This window comes from Balaenoptera physalus (genome assembly GCF_965194825.1).
Source record: "Balaenoptera physalus genome assembly, chromosome: 3".
NCBI classification, from domain to species: Eukaryota; Metazoa; Chordata; class Mammalia; order Artiodactyla; family Balaenopteridae; genus Balaenoptera; species Balaenoptera physalus.
In genome coordinates this window covers 84,662,637-84,685,378 of record NC_138890.1, presented here as the reverse complement: position 1 = coordinate 84,685,378, position 22,742 = coordinate 84,662,637, and the positions used below count along the sequence as shown (strand labels likewise).

At 46.7% G+C, this 22,742-nt stretch overlaps 1 protein-coding gene across 1 annotated transcript; it reads right to left on the bottom strand.

Annotated features, from left to right (window-relative positions):
• Nucleotides 1–1,040: 1,040 nt before the first annotated feature.
• Nucleotides 1,041–6,873, bottom strand: LOC309657710 (uncharacterized protein; the record flags this gene model as incomplete). Its single annotated transcript, XM_082455532.1, has 5 exons — nucleotides 6,647–6,873; nucleotides 5,656–5,687; nucleotides 2,980–3,050; nucleotides 2,087–2,162; nucleotides 1,041–1,114 (listed from the first exon to the last, which is right to left on the bottom strand). The coding sequence occupies exons 1-5, from the start codon at nucleotides 6,763–6,765 to the stop codon at nucleotides 1,041–1,043; spliced, it is 372 nt and encodes a 123-aa protein (XP_082311658.1). The 5' UTR covers nucleotides 6,766–6,873.
• Between the last annotated feature and the right edge of the window lie 15,869 nt (nucleotides 6,874–22,742).

Here is a 22,742-nt window from a genome sequence, read left to right as displayed (position 1 = left end):
AACTCGGGCCTGTCCTTCAGCTGGTTTGGCTTTGCCTTCTTCTTTCATGGTTTCTGTGGGTGTCTCCTTGCTCTTTCCCCCCTGGTTTCTATCCCTTGCTCTGTGACTCTGCCCCTCCCCACCTCAGCTGTCTGGGAGGGCTTATTTTGATTCCAGGTGGCATCTATCCATCTCTGGATCCAGTGTCTGCACTGGGCCAGACGGGATGGGCAGCAGGGGGGGTTGTGCAGGGCCTTCCTGCCTGGCGGACCTGGGGGCTGTGAGCCTGGGAGGTGCCAGGAAAGCACTGGGGATGGGCAAGGGGTCCCCGAGGAGCAGGCCTCCCCGCAAGCTTCTGATGGCCTGGCCTGTCAGTGCTGCCCCCCGAGCAGGTGGACAGGCTGTACGTGGTATTTTCCTTTGTCTCCGCTTTCACCTTCTCCACATCCAACAGGAGAGACCATACCTGACCTCGAACCTGTGGGGGGATTCCTTTGTAGACCCCCCACTGCATCTACGGGAGGGAAGCCAGCCCTGAGACAGGTGGGGAGGGCTCCGAGGAGGAGCCGCAGCGAGAAGCATCTGGAAGATGCTCGGGAGCAGCTGGGTCTGCCTAGACCTGGGCCTGGTCTCTCCAAACTAAGAGCAGACCGTGGCCCCAGCTGCTCCCTTCCTGCGGGTCCTGGGCTGGGCTGGCTGCGGCCCTGGCATCGGATTCTCCCCAGGCCTTGTGGGGCACCCAGGCCAGCGCCTTTCAGGGTCAGGATGCTCAGCCTTCTACCTCTCACTGCCCTGGTATTTACTCCAGTTCCACACCATCTTCACCCACTTGTCGGCTTGCCCAATCTCCTGGGCTTTTTCTGCTGGGAAATGGGAAATGGTGGTGTTGGCCCTGCTGCCAGCTTCCTAGGGTGGCCCTGATGGGTGTGAACTCAAAAGGGCCAGGAGAGGCACAGACCCCTCCCAGCCCGAGGACACCTCGACGGCTCTGGGGTCGGGGGTGGCAGGGAACTGCAGCTGCGCCCATGACCTCCTCCTGCCAGTACAGCATGGACGGGCTCTTAGCCTTGCCAAGTGGGTGCTGAGGCCACCGACACTGAGGCCCTGGGTGCTGAGGCTAGGAAGCTCCTCCTGACTGGAAGGCAAGAGAAGCAGAGTGTGAGGACCTGCACCCGGCCGGGTGCCTGGAAGGCCCCCCCCCTGCCCCCATCAACCCCCAGGTCTCAGCCCAGGAGACTCCAGAGTGGGGGGCTGACCCCAGGAGGGTGCCGGCTCTCAGGGGTGGGCTGCGTGCCCACAGCAGCCCCCAGGAGGTGCCCCTCCTCCTGCCGATGCTGGTCACCCGCTCTGTTCTGTGCCCTCCCGGCCCCTGCCCTGCCGGAGAGCAGAGGCCCTGGCTCAGGTGTCTCAGGTGAGTCGCTCCCCAGGGCCTCGCCCTGTTTGAGGCCGCCCTGCTGCAGAGAGGACGCCGCCCTCCAGGAGCCCAGCACCCTCAGCCCGCCCCGGGCCAGCTCCATCCAGGTACACGCGCGTCTCCTTCTCTCTCCCGCCACCGTGGCCGGGCCTAGCCTTCTCCCCCGAGTCTCCTCCCAGGCCGAGGGGTCAGGTTGTGTTCCGCTGCAAACTCTCCTGCCTCTGTCACCTTGCCGTGAGCTTCTGAGGCTGGGTCCTGCCTGCCCTCTGCCCCTGCCCATCCCTACAACGCCTGAGGCCACACCGTGCACTACCCTCCGGGACCGTCCCCATGTGGCCGCTTGGCTGGGCCCACCGGATCCTCAGAGACCTGTGGCCCAGGCGCCCCTCACGCTGTGGCCACGCTCTGCGGAGCCTGCTGACCAGGCTGAGGCCTCCCTCTGACCCCGGGAGGCAGAGGCCAGGGCTGGGCGTGGAGGCCTCGCGGCTGAGGCCCAGGCCTGGACCGGCGCCCAGCCCTGCCCCTGCCGCCTCCCCGAGTCCTCTCAGCTCCAGCCCCGTGCAGACCCTGACCCGCTGTGGCCACCAGGGCTCGAGGCTCTGAGCTGGGGCGATGGGTTCCGCCTCCAGAGAGGTCTTTCTGCAAATGGAAACCCGCCCCGAGGTGGGAAGGAAGGGCATGCCGATGACTAACCTAGGCTGTCGGTGACTTTGTACAGTGAGAGGTCAGCGTCTTCCCCTGGATCCACTGGAGCCCTTGCCTGGAGTCCCTGAAACCCAGAGGGGCCCATGGTGAGGGCGCAACCAGGGCCAGAGATGTGGGGAAAGGAGAGGCGGGATGGCTCCCCTGCCCTGTGTCCCAGGGACTCAGCACCAGACCTGCCTGCCTGAGTGGGAGCTGCCTGGGCCTCCCCTGCTGGCACCTGGCTAGGATCCTGCCTGGGCCACCTGGTCCCGCTTGCTATGACCCCGACCCGGGCATACCTGCTCCTCCTGGTGAGGATATCCTCCCAGGCTCTGCCTGCTCAGCCTTGGCTGTGATCCCCGCCTGGAACATAACTGCTCCTGCTGCCTATGCTTCCCACTGGGCTGTACCTACACATACCTGGCGATGGGACCCACCTGGGCCTCACCTGCTCCTGCTTGGCTATGAGCTCACCAGGGACATACCTGCTGCTGCTGGCTATGCTGGCTGTCATTCCCCACCTGGGCCTCCCCTGCTACTGAAGACCATGATCCCCACCTGGGCTGTACCTGCTCCTACTGGTGACGATCTGCACTTGGGCCTTTCCTGGTCTACCTGGCAATGAGCGCTGCCTGGGCCTCCCCGGCTACTGATGACTGTGATCCCGGCCTGGACCTCCCCTGCTCGTCCTTGACTCTGATTCCTCCTGGGATATACCTGCTCCTGGGGGCCACGGTCCTCAACTGGGCTGCTGTGAGTCCTGCTTGGGGGATGTACCTGCTCTGACTGGTGACGATACCCACTTGGGCCTTACGTGTTCTACCTGGCTCTGATCCCCGCCGGGCCTCACTTTCCTGGGCTGCACCTGCTCTCAGTGTCTATGATCTCTGCCGGGGCCTCACCTGCTCGTATTTTGATGTTATTTCAGCTCGTTCCAAGGCCAGCAGCGTCTCCTGCTTCTCCATGTCCAATGCTACAAGACAAAAACGTCCATATATCCCAGTGCACTAAAGAGCTTCAGGGAACCAGCAAGTTGAAGTTGGCTCCCTTTTGGCAGCTCTCTGGTCTGTCTGATCAGAGGGGGAGAAAACTGTGCCACCTAGGCAGGTGGCATCCCAGTTGGCTGGTCATGGTTTGCACCCACACCTCCTAACACTTCCACTTCCAGACTCCCCTCTCCCAGCCGCCTGGGAAATCCTGTCACAACGAGATGACGAGGAACAAGAAGGGGACCAGGAGGCCCAAGTGAAGTGCTGAGCCGCAGCGCATCGGGGCGTGCTCCTGGCCTCGGGCGTTGAGGGAAGGAGAGGGCAGCTGCTGGTTGGGGAGGGGCTCCTGCAGCTTCCGGAAATTACATTTTGCTCAGGTATCAGAAGTGTGAGCAAAAGGAGACTTCCCTGGCGCTCTGGTGGTTAGGACTCTGCACTTCCACGGCAGGGGGGCACTGGTTCAATCCCCTGGTGGGGAAACTAAGATCCCAAATGTCCTGTGGCGTGGCCAAAAAAAAAAAAAGTACGAGCAACAGAAAAAAATTGATAAACTGGACTTTATCAAAGTGAAAAACTTCTGTGCTTCAAATGACACCATCAAGAAAATGAAAAGATAGCCCATACAATAAAAATACTTGTGAATCACCTATCTGATAAGGGGCCTACTATACAGAATATATAAAAACTCCTAACTCAACAATAAAAAGAAGCAGCCCAATTAGAAAATGGGCAGAGGACATGAATAGGCCTTTCTCCAAAGTCTACCCAGCTTTAGAGAATAAGGCCAACAGGTGTAGGAGAAGCTGCCCAACCTCACCAGCCATCAGGGAGATGCAGATCAAGAACACAGGACACACCACTTTCTCACCCATGGAATGGCTGTTACCAATAACACGAGGATGCGGAGAGATTGGAATCCTCCTGTACCGCGGGCAGGAAATAATGATCTGGGCTACGACACGGATGGAAATGATGCTCAGGGAAAGAAATAGGACACAAGAGACCGCATATTGTATGATTCCATTGATCTGAAATGTCCAGCATCGCCAGATCCAAGACAGAAACTGGATCATTGGTCCCCAGGGCTGGGGAAGGGGCGGTGGGTATCTGCTGATGAATAAGAGATTTTTTACGAGGTGGTGAGATGTGGAAATAGTGGTGATGGTTGCACTGAATGGTATACTTTAACAGCTAAATTTGATGATGCGTGAGTTTAAGAAAAAGAGCTGTCTAAGCCAGATTCTCCACCGTCTCAGCCCTAGGAGACCCCGAACGTGGCCGCTGAGAAACTGCACGTAGATTAAAATACTGCCAGGGATGCTCCCGGCCAAGGGTGGCTCCGGGCTCCTGCCCACTAGGCTCTTCCCAGGACCACGCACCCACCCAGAATGGCCCCACTCGGGAGGCAGAGCAGGGATTGGGCACCAGGGGCCTCTAGGACAAGATGCTCATACCTACTCCATTCGACTTAACTCGCAGCTGATTCTGGCTGGTGAATCAGCTCAGACAACACACCAGCTGATCAGGAATGTGTTGGTTTGGGAAAAGGATGACATATTTGACGTCAGGCAGCCTCTGTGCTGCTGAGACCATCTCTCGGTCCACAGTTCTGAACAAGGCAAAGGGGGAAGGGCCTCATTTCCCCCGTTGACACAGAGGGACGCACTTGTTCCTGGACAGGCACAGAAGGCCCAACCCACAGGGAACACAGGTGGCGTGTGTGGGACTGGTGACTCATCGAGAGCACTGGGGACAAAGCGCTGCACCGAGTGAGGCCCTGTGTCCCCACCCCAGCCCACAGGCCAAACGTCCGCATGTGGTCAGTCTCTCTGATCTGGGGCCGGATGGACAGGACACCTCTAGGATCCAGGACACAAGCACAGGGCTTGGAGTGAGCACTGGGCTCTGGCGTTGCCGACGCTCTGACGTCCTCCCCCGACTCTCCTCTGTTCTGCTGCTCTCCCTCCTCCATCCACACACCTCATCCCCTGCATCCGCCCCTCCTACTGTCATCTTCCATCACTGCTCCATCCTACCTCCTCCTCCCTCGGCTGCTACACTGTCCTCGGCCAGCCCCTCGCCTCCACCCTCCTACTCCTCCATTCTCCACGTTTGCCCCGCTCCCAGACCGACTCCTCCTTCCACCTCAACCACGCTTCCTTCTGCCCCCACTCCTCCTTCATGCTGTCCTCCACCTCCTCCTCTGCCATTTACCTTTCCTGCTCCTCCTCCTTTCCCTGTCTCACCTCCTTCTCCTCCCTCCATCCTCCTGCGTCCACTTTCCTCCTGGAGCCATCTATTCCCTGCATCTTCCATCCATCCCCTCCTCCCCCTCCTCCTGCATCCTTTTTCTTCCCTCCTGCTCCCCTGCGCCAGGTAGCTAAGCTCTGACCTTGGGCTCCTCACATGGACACGGGCACCTCTGGCAGCAGCCCTCTCCACCACGGAGCCAGGAGGGGGCTGCACGGGCCTGGCTGTCCTTCAGTACTGGGAGCTCAGTGTCACCTCTCCCGTGTCCCAGGAAGGATGGAGTCAACACCTGGTGGCCTCTGTCCCAAACGCGGCCAAAAGAGACGAGGTGATGCTCACCTATACGACCTCTCGCTGGTGGAGCTGAGCCTCTTCGACGGAAATGCACCCAGGGATGGGGCAGGAGAGATGGAACAGGGCAGGCGAACGTCAAAGCAGGTCAGAGCCCACGAGGGCCTCCAAACACTTACAGACATGAGGCAGAGTGGGTGCCCAGCAGTGGACGGAACTGTGGGGTCACTGCCATTGCAAGCCACAATGGGGCCTGGGTCAGAGGTCAGGGTCAGCACTGCGCCCGTAACCCTGAAGGTCAGGTGCCCAAGGGGAGGGTCCTGTCACCAGGCAGGGGAAGGTGACCAGAGACAGGTGTAGCCTGGCAGGCGCCGGGCCCTGACACTGGACCCTCAGGACCAGCTGGTCCCCAAACCCTGACCGGCCCTCACCTCTCTGCTCCCCCTGCTTGTTAGCAGTGCCAGGAGGCTTCCTATGCCAACCTGAAGCCTTGGTAGTTTGAAGCCATTTCCCCATGGCAGGCCTCACCCAGCTTCTGTGAGGTTCTCTGGGTCTGATGGCCAAACAAGGGGCTAACTTGGGTACAACCTTACCAGGGACCCTCAACCTGATGCCGATACAGCTGCTCTGGGCTGGCCTGGATGCCCTGGTCCGCAACCTTCCCCCCTCCTCCATCTCCTCCTCCACCTCCCTCCACCTCTTCCTTCCATCCACCTGCCCCGCCTGCTCCATCCCCTGGTCATCCTCCTCTTCCCCCTCCTCCATCTCCCCATCTTCCTCCATCATGTCCTCCTCATCTTATTCCCAGCTCTGGCCTGTCCCACTCCTCCAACTCCCTTCATCTTTTCTCCTCTTCCTGCCTCTCCTCTTCCCCTGCCTCTCCTCCTCCTCTTCCCCCTTGACCTCCTCCTCCTCCCTCCACCCTCCTCTGTCCATCTCTCCTCCTGGAGCCCTCTATCCTCTGCCTCTACTGCCAACCATCTTGACTTCCTTCTCCTCCTCTTCTGCATCCTCTCCCCTTCCTCCTCCTACCCCCTACCTCCTCTGTGCCAGGTGAACAAGCTCTGACCTCCTCGGGCTCTGCATATGGACACGGGCACCTCTGGCAGCAGCCCTCCCTCCACGGAGCTGGGAGGAGGCCCCACGGGCCTGGCCCATGGTCAGTGCTGCAGGGTCCACGTCATCTTGGCGGCAGCCCAGGATTGTCTGAGTCACCCACCTGTTGGCCTCTGTCCCCAGGGAGTCTATAAGGGCTGAGTGTGCAGGTGATGCTCACCTTTATGACCTTGCGCTGCTGGAGCTGCACCTGGTCTCGACGAACGCACCAGGGGTCGGGTTGAGTTCATTGCAGCAGCGCGGTCGGGCGAGTGTCAGAGCAGGTCAGAGACGGGGGTCTCCAACTGCCTATGGATACGAAGCAGACTGGGTGCCGAGCAGTGGGCGGAACTGTGGGGTCACTGCCATTCCAACCCACTCTGGGGCCCAGGTCAGAGGTCAGAGTTGGCACTGAGCTTATAACCCCGAAGGTCACCATCCCAGTTGTAGGGCCCTGTCACCAGCTAGGGAACATTAACCAAGGCAAGTTTGGCCTGCAGGTCCTGAACTTCTGGGTAGTGGACTTACTAATTAAAAGACAACTTCTTAACCATTTTTTTTGCACTAAATTATACCACTAATTGAAATGTTGTAAGGAATAGCCGGTTTATGAAATGTGATTAAGAGTGACAGATGCTTAGAATTTAGATAAAAAAGGTCAGGTTTTTAATTTATCACAGAATACTAATTTATAAAGTCCTCCTGTTGTCTCCTGGGTTTTCTTTATTTTAGGACACAACGATGTTATTGTTTTAGAGGAGAGGCCTCTGGCGTGGTAGCAGTGATGGGAGATTAGGGAGAAGTCTCACATTGATGATATAATGCTTTCCTTTATTCTGACAGTCTTATCTTGAATGGGAAAGGGACAATGTGTTCACTCCTTAATTATAAGTTTTTTTTTTCCCCTGAAAAAAAAAGGGGAAACATTAAGGTTTCAGAAGGTAATTGTTCTTTGATTCTGGACATGAGTCTTTGGAGAAATTCTCTTTGGCAAATGCAGTTCACTAACACGCAGTGGAAATGGCCATCAAAGCTTTTATAAAGAAGCTAATAGTATAGAGTAATAACTACTTTGCCAGGGCGCTGGGGGAATTAATCAGAGAGGTTCTGTAGAGTGGTTTGGAGATGGAAAGTGCAATATAAATGCTAAGTAGCCACATATTTTTCTGGGAAGAGGTGCAGCAAATGTAATCAGGGATCTGCTCAAGCTGAGCAGCCTGATGGCCACCTCCACGCTTACAGTTAATGTCGATTGAATCCTCTGCAAAACTTCCAACAGAGCATCTTTTTCCCCTCCTACCACAATAGAAACCATTTCCACAAAACTTAGGGCGACTGAAGCCTCTGAAAGCTTTTGCAGAGTCGTGAAGAAAAAACCAGCACATGATACCTACATAGTAGGTTACTGCTCAGTGAATATTTGTTGATTTTATTTTATTTTACCATTGCTTTTTAGGAGCCCCGTATTCGTGTGCTTTTAAATACCCCTAAGATGATATTAGCACTAGATGGCGCTATGTCACCATAGAAGACAGGCCCCAGGGTTGGTGGTGGCAGGGGTGGGATCTCTAATTTTGTAATTAGCTAAGAATGTAGATAAGCAGAGGTTTAGTTTAAGTCATTGATAAGAAATCCTGACCTTTTTATTTTGGAGGAGAGGGGGCAGCCAGAGACCTACTGTATTATTTTACCTCTGAATAAAGCAAATTCAATTTGATTTGATTCTCACTTTGAGGGATGGAATGCCAGGCTGCAGCCGGCTCTGTTTCACTGTGTGTGTGGTGTTGGTAATGGGCTATGACAGCATCCCTCCTGCTGCTAGCTGACTCTGTGTCACGTGAGCAGTCAGAAGGTGACTGGAGATTTGGAGAAATTGAGGTGCACGATTGATTCTCACAATGAGAATGTGCTTTCTAGTCTTTTCTTCTCTGAAAGCTAATGACTAATTTTCATTAGAATAAAAGTATTGGTTTTTGTCATAGTCATTGGAAATTCCCATAATGGGCTAAAATGTTACCTTACCCTTTAAAAAACAGTTTGTGATGATTCAGACTGTTAATATGATTTTAAAAACAATTGAACAGTTAAGCCTTAAGGTACTAAGAGCAAAATGCTAGCAGAAGAGATTACTGGCTTCCACAATAAACAGAATTATTTTTGTGGGAACAGAGACTATTCCTTGAGCTTCCCATCGTTTACAGGTGTTGTGAGAAGATGTGTTTTAATTTGTTAATCATGTTATGTTCAGTTTGGTGTTTAAAGTATTCAAAAGGAGTTAAATCCTTTAAAGAACCTAGAGGACAAAGGAAATGAGTTATTCACCAGAATAAAGGCCTCTGAATGATTGTATTACTATGGGATGCATAGTTGTATATATATTTATGCCTTATTGAGGCAATCTGGGGCTACTCAGAAAAGAAATCGGGGAGGAGAAATTCTAGAAAGGAAGCCAGAGAAGCTATTGAAGAGGCTAGAAGTAGCTTGATGTAAGAGAAAGGAAGAGGTTTAGGTATGTGTTAACACCACAGTTCTTAACCTGTGTGCTGGGACGCCCCAGGGAACTGAGCACATTCACAGGGATGCCCTGGGATGCTGTGATGACCTAGATGGGTGGGATGGGGGGGAGAGAGGTCCAAGAGGGAGGGGATATATGTATGCATATAGCTGATTCATTTCACTGTACAGCAGAGACTAACACAACATTGTAAAGCAATCATACTCTAATAAAAAATTGAAAAAATATTGAGTGAAAAATGTAAAAATAGAAAAAGAAGTTAAGTATACAGTTCAGTGGCAAAAAAAAAAAAGAAAAAAAAGAAGTATCTGTGGTTGTTCACTTAAAAGTTGAGACCTCTCTGAAGCAAACCTCACAGAGATTAAGTACCAGGCCCCCTTTAGTGAGGGTTGGGATCATTACGAATAAATGAGGGAAGGAGGTCAGCTCAACTTGGTTGATTCAAAGTAGAAAGATTCCATGCTGACTCAGTGCATCAGTTTTCTACACTGCGTAACAAGTTACCACAAACTCAGTGGCTTAAACTAACACACATGTATTATCTCACAGTTACTGTGGGTGAGGAAGCTGTGCACAGGTTAGCTGGGGCCTCCGCTCAGGCCCTCACAAGGCTGCGGTCAGGGTGTTGGCCAGCCTGTACTCTCAGCTGGAAGCTTGACTGGGAAGAATCTGCTCCAAACTCATTCAAGTTGTTGGTAGAATTCATGTCGTGTGGCTGAAGGACTGAAGACCCCTGCTTCTCAGTGGTTCCTGCCTGGAGGCCCTCTTGGGTTCTAGAGACCACCTGCAGTTATGAGCCATGTGACTTTCTTCATAGCTGGTTTCCAACGTGGCTGCTTGCTTCTTTGAGGCCAGCAAGCGAACCTCTCTGTTTGCTAAGATGGAAACATATAACATGATCATGGGAGTGACAGCCCGTCACCTTTGCTATATATAATAGGTTAGGAGCAAGTCATGGGTCTTACACTTAAGAGGAAGAGATTTCACAAAGGCGTTAACACCAGAAAGTGGGAATTATTAAGATCTGCCTGCTGTATCAGGTAGCAGAAATGGAGCACTCTTTATTTTCCATAAGAGTCCTGACTCCTGTTTGCCACCTCAGCTATATTTTAGACTAACTCTCTTTTCGTCACCTATAGTGTCCACCAAGAGCTATGGAGTTTACTGAAAAGCCACTCAACTGTGCTCCTGGTGTGACCTCAGAGCAATGAAGCAATGAAACCCTTCAGCCTGAGCTGCTCTCTGTAGCCCTCTGAGGGGCTACAGTTGCCAGCCCCCTTATCTGGTGGAGTTGGTTTTGCTTTAGGCTTTTTGCTGCAGAAGCTCTGCGTTTGCTAAAAAATAAAGATTCGAAAATACATTCCCCTCCGTGAGTATTAGGCTTAATTATTTTATGTTTATTTTTTGGAAGTTCTGTTGTTACAGTTGTGATCTAATGAATTATTACCTTTGAATCAATAATAACATGTTATGTCTAGCAAAGAATGTTTAGATATATCTAGATTATGGGACCTAATACATCACATACATTTTCTTATCACAAATGTAAAAAATTACCTATTAGAAACTTAATAGTTTAACCCTGTTCTGATCTAATTTGAATTTCTAGTCTATTTAGTGCTAACATAGGGAGTGGGGTGATGCTCTCTTTGTATCAAAGATAGATTGCAGTAATATAAGTGGTGAACAGCAGGGAGGAGTTATCATGTAGCTACACTGGATCACTCATGACGAGACACTAAATCTTCTGCACCCTCTCTCTTTCCTTGCTCTTAGATTGTCTCCGGGGGATCCTCCATGAAGCAGACTTCAGTCCTTGGAAAAGTGGCGGGGGGGCAGGTGGTTTTGTTCTCACTGACTTAAGTTTGGACAAAAATGTGACTCTATTATGCAGGGAGATATTAAATAACTATATTTTACTTAATTTGACCATAAACTTTCACTGAAATACAGTGAGCATTTTATTAAATATTGGTAACCAGCATCTTAAAAAAAAATAAGGATAGAGGTTGCCATTCTGGCATTAGAGAAAGAGAATCCAAGATTGCTTTCTTGCATTAATCTCTCTAAAATCATTCCATCACCTGATAAATTCTACTAATTGTAAAACTGAATTATAAAAAGAAAAGAAAAACACAAAATACTGACTTAAGGAAATTAATCTATCATTCTTACAGTGAATATATATAGTTTCAGTAATAAGAACAATTAAATGTTATTAATAAAGAAATTAACCTACCAAAAGATGTGTGCAAGCTATTTAGAAGTAGGCAAAAAGTCATTTTTTGAGGTATTATGAAGTAAAATTTCATTGGGGAAGAATACTGGAATGTTTTTCTCAAGACTCATGAGAATCATAAATCCATGGAAACTGAGGAGTCTCATTTTGCTTTGGTAAAAAAGAACTGTGTGAAGCTTTGCCTAGGGGTATGAATCTGCATTTATAGAAAGCTATAAAAATTTCATTCTGTTTTTTATCATCTCACCTTTCCATGGATTTCATTGTAATGTGAGTGAAATCTGTACCCATGGAAAACCTATGATAGGCAGTTACCCAACAATATAGTCAGGATTCAACTATTCTAATAAGTAGATGAGCATTTAAAAAATATTTGTCAAGCACTGCTAATGTCTTCCGTGCTATATAGAAAACACATGGTTTTTCTCCATGGCCTCATAATTCAAGGAATATCATGGCATCTATCCCACCTTTGATTGTCAAAATACAGTATTGTACACACGCGCACATTTTCTTTAGAGGAATGTTTGCTTTAAATCTCTGAAGGTTTTGTGGCTTAACATAGACTTTATAGGTAAGAACAAATTCATACAGCCTTTTTAGGGTAGAGGTTTCCCGTGCGCAGGCTGGGGGTGCTTCGTGAAGCAGGTTAGTGGCTGTCTGAGAGAGGAGTGGGGTTTAATGAGAGGAAGACAAATGGCTGCTCCATTGCGGGGACCCACATTGAGAAGGTACCGCATCCAGAAGAGCTGTGAGACCTATAGCAGTGGTTCTCCAATTTAAGCCTCCATCAGAATCATGTGGAGGGCTTGTTAAAGCGAAGATTGCTACCCCAGCCCCAGTTGCTGTTGAAGTAGGTCTGGCTGTGGGGTCTGAGATTTGGCATCTCTGATGAGGTCCCAGATGAGGCTCAGCTGTTCTGAGAAACATTGACCTGGAGGGTCAAACCACTACCAGGCTTGATTAGGAACTGGCTGCTTGCAGGGAAAATAGGAGGTGAGGAAAGCTGGAAGAAACACCAAAAATGAGAGTGAGGATCCTGGGACTTGATACAAAATACTTTCTTAAGGAGCCCATGGTTGACAGTGACCTTGGAGACAGTCACTCCCTTCACTCCCTCCCATTTCATACTGGCAAGAAGGCAAGTAATTGCTCACATGGGGAAGTAGTTCTCACTGTAATTAGGGCCACAGGCTTTGGAGTCGGCGGAGACATGAGTCTGAGTTCCTGCTCCACCTCGCAGTGCCAGAGTAAGCCATTTAACCTCTTTAAAGACGCAGAGTAGGTTCTCAAAAACAACGGTGTGGTAGATATTCATCCTTCCAAAGCAGAGGGAACCCCAGTGAACGTAAGTGCAGCCTGTCTTCCCCCTGCACCCCTGGAACCAGGGCAGGGCTCACATAACCTGGCTTGGCCATATGTGGGGGGCAGGACTCTTAGGTTTTCAGCTGGGGCTCTTTAAAAAGAGATGGATTAACAAGAGGCAAACAGCAGCGCGTATCTTTTATAAAGAGTAACCTTAGAATTCTGGCTTACACAGAGTCTTCAACAAAGAACAGTACATTTGCGGAGAAGTGACAAGACAGAGGAACAGAGGAAAGTGATTTTAGGCTTCCAAGAGCTAAAACTGTGGGAAGGGCTGCAAACAGTGGGAAGGTAAATATCTGGGAGGGAACTAACGAGTAAGGTTTGTTTGCATGTTCCTCTGGTGGGGTCTCTGGGCTGATGGATTTTATCTCCAGTAAAACCAGAATTTATATCCTGCTTTTAGGCAGAAAAGGGGAAGGACAGAGCGAGCTTGTCTTGCATTTGCTGCTGCTCAACCGCCTTCAGCTTTAAATATTTTTTTTTTATATCAAAGAGGTATATTTTGGGGTGGCATATTCTGGTTTCCTTCAGCCACACAGATGTTATGCTAGGAGCGACGGGATGGAATCAATAGGGGAGACAAAAATGAAGGGATGGTTAGAATCTGTTGGTGGTCACAGCCCCATCAGTGTCCGTCTGCTGTGGTGGCAGCATCCAATGGTGGTGGCATTGTATCTACTGCCAAAATTGCGCAGTGCCTTCACCTCCTTGACTCCTGTACCTACTTTCCTTCCCCCTCCTGGGGCTCCTCTTTTCCCCAGGTTTGGGAGGAAGAATGGAGGAAGGGGCACACGTCTTCTATATGAGAGGGCTGTGTTTCCTCCTTGGCTGGCCATGTCCTCTGTATGACTGGCATCAAATGACAATGCATTTATTGCCCAGTGGGCAGCCCTCTGGCCTCCCAGCTTAAGCCTGGCTAACTTCCATGGTGTCCATTTGGCCCAGAGCAGGTACACCTATAGGTGGGAAGGCAGACCACTACAAGGCTGCCCCTTTCCTCAGCCAGCCTCTTCCCACAACTAATTCCTTGTATTCTCTGCTCAAAAGGGCACAGAGGCAGATCAAGAAGTCCACTCATAGGTAGACTCCACCTGGGGGATGGATGTCAGGTGCCCTTTTGTAGCCACTGCTAATTTCTTAAATCCCATATCATTTGGATTTGGGGTAGGAGAATAGCCTCGTCCTCAGAGGGGAGTGGAGAAGCCACAGGACTTTCATCTTATGCCAGTATTTCTTTTCTTTTATTTCATGTTTTAAAGCCCCTTACTTATTTATGTTATGTATGTATGTATTTTTTATTGAGGTAACATTGGTTTATAATATTATATAAGTTTCAACTGTACAACATTATATTTTGGCCTCTGTATACACCACAGTGTGCTCACGACCAAAAGTTTAGTTTCCATCCATTAACATACAGTCGACCCCCTTTACTCTCTCCCTCCCTTCACCCTCCTTCCTATCTGGTAACCACTACTCTGTTCTCTGTATCTGTGTGTTCATTTTGTTTATTAATTAATTAATTATTATTCCACAAGTGAGTGAAATCATATGGTATTTGTCTTTCTCTGTCTGCCTTATTTCACTTAGCATAATACCCTTAAGGTCCATCCATGTTGTCACAAATGGCAAGATTCATCTTTTTAAATTTATACCAATATTGGTTTTTTTTTTTCAGGCTGCACTACGCGGCTTGTGGGATCTTAGTTCCCTGATCGAACCCGGGTATTGGAAGTTCGGAGTCCTAACCACTGGACCACCAGGGAATTCCTGATGCCAATATTTCTTAATGGGAGCACTATTGCTATTTTGGGTGGGAAAATTCTATGCTGTGCAGGGCTCTCCCTTACACTGCAGGATCTTTAACATCCTTGGATCCTGCCTATTGAATGCCAATAACACTCCCCAGAATGCCTCCTCACATTTCCAGCCTCCACTTGGTTGGAGAACCATTGCTAGGCCAGCAGTTCAGTTCTAGTAGGAATTCTAGAATTTCTAATCTATTACTTACGCAGGCTGGTGGGAGTAGCAGGTAATAGCTGCATGACTGATAAGTTCTGCAGAAACATGCCTGGCAGTTTACTTCAGAATGTCGGGGTTCTTAGAACCTGTTATCCTCAGCTTTGGGCTTTCATTGAAATTCTGAGACAAGAGAGGAAGAGGCACTATCCTTTTACAAGATGATAGCAGCATGTCTCCTAATCACAGTATAAGATGCGTTATATCTGGGGTTTCTTTAACACAGCTCATCCCCTCCTGGTATGTAGGTTTCAGTCAGTCTCAATCAGAAAAACTGCCCCTTTCCTATCTCCTTCTTCTGAATTCTTATGGAGGACCCTCAGTCTTTGGGACAGTATAGCTCTTATTGATCTTCTATAAATGTAAATCTTACCAGAATCCTAACAAATTATTTGTGATGTCTGTAATTTCAGGATCTTAAAAGTAAAACTAATGCTTTGTATTTGGTTGAACCATGAAATGGCCGTTCTTGTAGGTTGAAAATGATTGAATGTTGACGATTTTGTGTAATTCTGTCTAATTATGTTAGTGGACTGCATACCGAGTTTGAATGCGACCATAAAGCTTTAGCATAGAGCAGTAGTGACTGTGACAGCAATTGAGACATTATGTTATTTACAAGAGGGGCAGACAGATTTTATCCCTGTTTACCGCGAGTCCATCTTATCTGAAGAACATGGGGGATAGGAAGGGAGCTAATCTCTTAGGTTTGCATTATGTTCTGCAGTTACAGAATGTTTTCACATGCATGATCTCATTTGTTCAAATCTATTCTCTAATTAGGCTAAATACTTAAAATGTTCAAATAATAAGGAAATACCTTGTTATGGGTTCTGGGATATTATCATATAGTTTTTGGCTTTATGACTTTTGAGGCAGGTCTTCATAGGGGAGTTGAAATTTTAGTGTTGGCTTGAAGATGAAAGAGAAAGTCTTTTGTGAGGAATAATAAAAGAGAGAAATTAGTTAATAATAATTTAAAATCCTCAGACCTATTTGTCAATATCTACAAACCAGGAGATATCCCTCCTTATTCTAGTAATGCCAACCAATGGAATTCCATTGATGTGGATTTTTCAAGGAAAATCAAGCTCTTTCATAAAGTGAATTAAAACTTCGTGTCCATTGCATGTCCGTCCGTGTCCTTCCACATCCATGTGGATTTGGAGAATGTGCCATAGTGAGTTGCACCCTTTGAATTTGAATGCTATGTAATATGTTCATTGTGATTGTTTTAGCTCTCTCTTTCTTCTTGCAGAGAGGAAGGCATGAGAATCCTGATGCTGTGTCCTTTATTAGCCTCATCCTGGAAGAAGCCGTGATGTCAGGTTGATCATATGAATCCTTTCTATTTGCCCTCGGTAATCATTTTTGCTGACCCTCCTTCTTGAGTCTCCCAGAGGAGCAGTCTGAAATCTCTGCAACTCTGCTTTAGCCTCACTTCCGCTCTTGTCTCTCAACAGATGACCCCTAAAAGTCCTGGAAAATGCTGGGGGAAAGAGGTCAAGAGATGCTGGGCTAGTCTCAGCCAGACATTTATATTTATAACAACTTAAACAAAAGTATTACGTTTAATTATATACCCCTTGGTATACATCTGTCCTTTGGATGTGACATGAGATAATTAATGTGTAAATACCAATTAGAGTGCTTGGCACGGAACAAGCAGTTAATAACTGTCGGTTTTTATCTGTCTGTCTTTAACTAATAACCTTTGACCAGCAAAGATGGTTTAGGAAAATATTAGGTAACTCAGTTTCAGCCATTATGATGTTGTAATGAGTTATGCTGACCTAATGTCCTTGCTTTATTTGGTGGCTCAGATAATATAGCCAAAATATGAATGTGAGAATGCTTTAAACCAAAGATAATACCTCAAATGACAAGCCTGTTGTCAAGGTGCTTGGATGGAAGTGACCATTTGCAGCTATACCTTAACTTGGGTTAATGTTCATAATATAGGCCATATGACATGATCTCAATATTAGAGGCAAGGATGCATCTTGATGAAGCTCCTTACCAACCTGCAAATGTTCGCAGCTTCTCAAAGCTGTTGTCTCAGTTTCACTGCTGCTGCAGTTGCTACTATGTACTTGGACTTATTGGTGATGTTCTTCTGACATCCAAGAAATAACTTTTGAGAGGCTTCCAACTTGGTTTAATATGATGCATGCCCTGTGGTGCATGCTGGGGCCTTTTTCAATGAAAGGGTTCTAGTGGCACTGACTCGGCAGCAAAGACTGACTTTTGTGGTAAAAATCAGCTAATATTTGTTTAGTGCTTTGTGGGTTACAGATTACTTCTCATATATTGCCTCATTTATCCTTACATTAACCCCATGTATTTTTATCTATCTTTTATCTACAAAGTTGAACACTACTGTTTGAGGACATTATTTATTCTCCCTTCAGTTGAAATGGGCATTTCTGGCTTTTAAGTGAATCTATGTGGTGGCTAGTTCAAAGTTAAATGGCTAAGCTTCCCCCTTTAAACATCCAACTCCTTCGACAATACTTTAGGAGGTACAACTGCATGTAGTCAGGATGGTTGTAATGGTATGAATGCTTTATGCAGTGATACTTTGTGCTTTGAATCAGTTTCTTAAAACAAGCTGTTGTGTTGCCCCCTTGGAATGATGAAACTTCTTCATAAACATTATATTAAACATAGAATGTATTAGCAACATCAGCTCTGATATTATTGTAATCTCAAGGCAGGAATGGTGATTTTTGATCAACAACTCTGGGGAAGGGCCTTGTCAAAAATTATAGCAGAATCACTTGTTTAGTATTGTTCTTTTAATATCCTTTTAAGCCCCTGCGAAGAAGAGTGGGCACCTCGTAAATATTTGCTGAAATGAATGCGGGAATGAATTATGGGAGGCATCATTATGGATTAATTGGTATTCCACATTTAAAATTGAGAGTCCTGTGTCCTGTGCATTGACTACACTGGACCATTGACCAATTCCCGGATGTTACCAGAACCTTCTTGTCCCCTATGCCATTGGTCACTCCATTTCTTCCATCTTGATTTCCCTTTCCGTCTCTATCAAAATTCTACCCATCCGTTGGCCTGCATCAAATGCCATTTTCTCCCTGAAGCCTTCTTGGCTTTTTGTATCACCACAGATGGAAATAACTAACTCAAATGGTTCTCATAGCACGTTGCTTATGTTTCTTTAGGTCCTCAGCATATTTTTCTTGTGTACCAGTAAAACGTATACATATACATAACATCTTTCTTTTTAGAATTTAAGTTCTCTGAGAACTTTGTTGCTGTGTTTATCTTTGTACCTCAGACACACACACACACACATTTTAGCATAGTGTCATGTATTCTAGTTTCTCAATCTTTTTTTGTTGAACAAATAAAGTTTACAGGGAATTAACTTTTCTTTCTATATTGTAATACCTATAACTTCCCCATCCTTCGTGAAAATTTTCAACAAAGATCCTGACAAATTAGAAAAAAACATTAAGATTTGATTTTCACTGAAATTTTAAGGCCACTGATTGAAATATAAATGAACAGTACAATGGGCTAGGCTCTGGAAGAATTAAACTTTTAAAAGATAATGAGCAAATAAACCTGTTTTGATTAGTTGGGGATGAACAGAATCACTGTAAAAACCACTGATATTTAGTCAAGAAACGTAGGGAGATAATGCAGCCTTTTTCTTCTGACAAGAGTGAAATGTTTATTACAATTTTTTTTCTAGTTTAGAATTCAGCATGTGGTTGTCAAGTAGTCTCCAAATCATTTATTTAACTCACAAACTCAAAGCAGCAACAACAGAAACAACCCTAGAATATTATTTCTAGTTCAGGTAATAGAAGGAACTAAAACTAACAGGGGCTTGGCCTGGGGTGGGCCTGGAGCTGAAGCCTCAAAGAAGCTGAAGCGGAGGTGTGGAAGGCCGCAGTTATTTATCTTTTACTGTTATTCCAGGCAGTTGCCAATTTGAGTTGATTATTTATAGGTGAATCAACCAGTTCCCTGAGTGGAGCCTCAAGCAGTGAGGTTGGGATGAAATAGGCATAACACTGCAGATTTCCTAGAGCCACGGGGAGGAACTGCAATACTCCCCCCAACTCCCCTCCTTGTTCTTCCTTTTAATACAATTTTCCCAGAGGGGTTTGCAAAACATTTATTCACTTTAAAAGGTGTTATGGTAAATTCCCTAGGGGAAGCTTCCTTCCCGGCAGAGACAAGTATTCCAGCCTGCAGACATCTGGGTTACTGATTTGGAAAGCAAATCAGTGAGGATGAATGAATGGACGAGAGTAAAGAGGCTGCACAGAAAGGGAATCCCTTCCCACTGCATCTTTCAGGCTGGAGGACATTAGGATGCAAGCAGAGGCAGCCCCTGGGTTTGGGTTGCCAGTTGGGGGCTGGGGGCGCTTCTCCGTCCTAGCCCGAGTGGATTAATCACACGGCTTCAAAGATTTGGGCTCTTCTGCCCCCTTGCTGTGAATTTCCCTGTCCCTCAAAAACACCCAAGACTTGTTAGGGAGATTCTCTCCGACTGCTTGATTTTACTTTCTTTAAAAAATTTATTCTTAATCTATCCTTTTCCAAAAGAAAAATCGCTTTTTTAATGGGCAATTTAGCATTATGGTAAAACCAAAAGGGAAGAGTTCTTACTTCTGTCTTATAGAGAAGGAATGTGGGGATTTAAAGCTTAAAGCCTTAGGTTAAGCGGTTTTCTTCCCATTTGACGGAAAAGCAGCCAAACTGAATGGATTTTGAAATTTTATGGAGCAAAGGCTAAGTAAGCCTGCAGCCCAAGGTACGGTTATAAATGAGCTCTTTGGATTCTGTTTATGCCTTTGGGTTGTATGTGGCTGGATGTGTGTGTGGTGTGCACAGTGGTGGTTCCATTGTGTGTAAGTGGTGTAATCCCTTTCTGAGGATACCTGAGAGGAAGCTTACGATAATGCTCTGCTTTTAGAATGGCCATCAGCATGAGGCCCAGCTGTTGAAGGTGACACTAATATTTTTCCTATAGGGCAGACAGTACCCTAGGAAACATCACAGAGAGAAGTTTCTACAGCTCTACTTGTTCAGAATGAGCGGGGCTGGAAAGATAGATCTTCCATCCACTGTCTTTTAACGCTGCCTGCCTGGGAAGTTTGTCCCTTGAAAGCTCAGTCATTTTTCCAAGCTCTGATGGGATGAAGGCCAAAGCAAAATGAGCCTTGGTCTGAGTAGCTGCCTTTAGCACTTTGTATAATTAACTGTTCACGGATCAATGAGATCATTTTCTGTCAGAAAAACCCCGACGTTTAGAAGAGTTGACTGAAATGATCAGGGCATAACAGCTTAATGTTTAGTGGAATTCTCCAAGTCTCTAATAACCACCTGTACAGGTAATCTTGGTTGAATTAGCAAAGCCTGCTAACAGACAATAAGTAACACCAATGGCCGGGTGTTTTGAGCTGCCTTTAACCCTTGGTCCTTTAGTGTTCGGGCTGCTTCTTGGATTAGTTATACATTACTCGTGGGGAACTGCAATTTCATGGCTCTAATACGGACAAATTACAGTATATTACAAAATATTATTTCTTCCTCAACATTTCTATAGAGATGAAATCTGGCTAAGATGAGCATCAAGGGTCGTGTATATGGGAAACAGATGTCACAAAAAGTAAAACGTGTTCTAAAATGGTATTCAGGCGGGGGTGGCCGTATCATATAGTCCTCCAGGTAAAGGAGATGATGAGCTATAATTGCGGTTACTTCTGTATGTTTATATATACTTGTGTGTGTATATATGTTTGTGGGCACAAATATGAATATGTAAGCACATGTACAAACCTCATTTTTAGCGTGAATGGACACCGCTACATTCTCCTTGATTCCCTTTCAGAGCTTGGATTCCACTGAAACCAGGGAACTGGAGTCCCCCCAAGTTGGTCCCACTGTAGGCATGCCTGTTTGTGGAGTAGCCAGGTCGGCTAGCATATACACTTCTAAGCATATAGCATGTCCTCAATAGAGGCGTGATTTATTGGATTGTGAGGGAGAAGTTCTCGATGGAGAGAAGAGGATCAGGGGGGCCAAAGGATGCGTTCTTCTGACCGGAAGTGGGCGTGCGACCCCACGGAGAGTTGAAATGCCAGAATCAGAATGTGCAGATCCAGAGACTAAAAAGTGGCTTCTAAGCAAACTGACTCCACTTGCCCACTTTGGTTTCAAGGACCCCCCACAGGAAAGGGTTTTTAGATGAAGAGGTGGTCGTCTTCTCCTATCTCTCCAACACCTCACAGTCATCTTGATGGCCGTGCCCCATTTTCTCTACCACCCCGCCACTATTTCTCCTTTCTAAGAGGAAAAGAAAGGGTGAATACATAGTACAAGTATGTCAAAAGTATTGAAAGAGACACAAGGAATGTACACTAGTGGAAAAAAAGGAGGTTTTGAGTATTGTCTAGAAGTGTCAGTGGATGAGAGTAAGTTCATCAGGTAAAGAAGAGAGGGAGGGGATTCCCACTAAGGAACTAGAATGTGCAAAGGTATGGAAAGAAAAAAGGTCAATATAATTTGTGCCTGAGTTTGAGAGATAAGATAGATAATTTTCAATATTTAGTATTAGGAAAATATATATCTTCACATCTGTCTCCTTTGTAATTTTTACAATTACGGATTATATTTTAATCAGCAAAAATAATAAAAAATAAAGATAAAAGAAAAAAAAAGAAAGGGTGAATAACTTTCATTCCAAGGTGAGTACATTGTCAGTTCAATTCAAAGCGCCCCCTCCCCCTTTTGGGGCTCAAATCAGCAGAGTAATGGTTTTATTTAGAGTTTATTCATAATTCCTCAGAAGCTGAATGTACAATTCCACAGCATGTAAATGTTGTGTGCAGGCTGTTAGATCCGTTTATGCTGTGGCTCCCAAGGATGCTTTCAAGGTTGTCTGTCTGTTCTGCAGTAATAGGATTTATATCGTGGAGTGTTTTTTGTCTTATTTATAGGTATTACATTGTTTATGCTGTTAAGTTGCAAAAATGGTATTTACTCTGTAGTGATTTATAATTTCTTGCCCCCTTTTAAAGCGGTCTCTGGTTTTGATGTCATGTGAGACTTTTGTTTAGGAATAAAATCACGTAGCCAAGAAGAAACAAAGATATTTACTGTATGTTTGTTTGGTTCGCCTTCATGTCTGGTTTCTTCAGCAAGCTCTTGGTTCAAAGCATGCATGGGGTAGAGATGGATGCTGAAGAAAAATGCTAATGGGACGCCTAGTGACTGGATGAATTTCAGAAAGCTCTTTCCTAATGGAAAAAAGATTGCTCAACTCAAAATCTTTCAGGAGCCCTTTTAAACACGCTCTATCCTTCCTAAGAAATTATGTCCCACAGGTGCCTAGAAGTAGGGAGAAAACAGTGAGGCAAATGAAGCATGGATCTCCCCTCCTCACCTGCACACAAGGAGCACTTGGGGGATAGATTCCACATGCGCTTTTTCACAGGCGCAAGTGGGTCAGATCCCTCAGGGCTGATCAGGAGGGGACTGGGGAAGTTTGAGAACCTATGTTCTAGGGAGCCTAGTGTTTCTTAGAAATCACAAAATTTTTGTGTCAGAAATGATCACCTTGAAAACTGTTTATAAGGTAGAGAAGAGTATTTTGAGCTTCTCTGTTTAGCGGTCATTTGAAACTGTGGAAACAAATATATATGGTCTAAATATCATGTCAACTGGAGTAAAAAATTTTCCCATTTCTTATAAAACTGGCTTAATTATAGGAAGTGAGAGCACATACTTTAGGGTCTTCAGCAGCTAAATGAGGCTTTTCAGGTTATTAAAAATAGAAAGAAATACGGTGCATCTCTTTGTCGTTACTCAGCTACAGAATTGTTTTTGCAAGAGCACGTGGTCAATGGTTAACTTGTT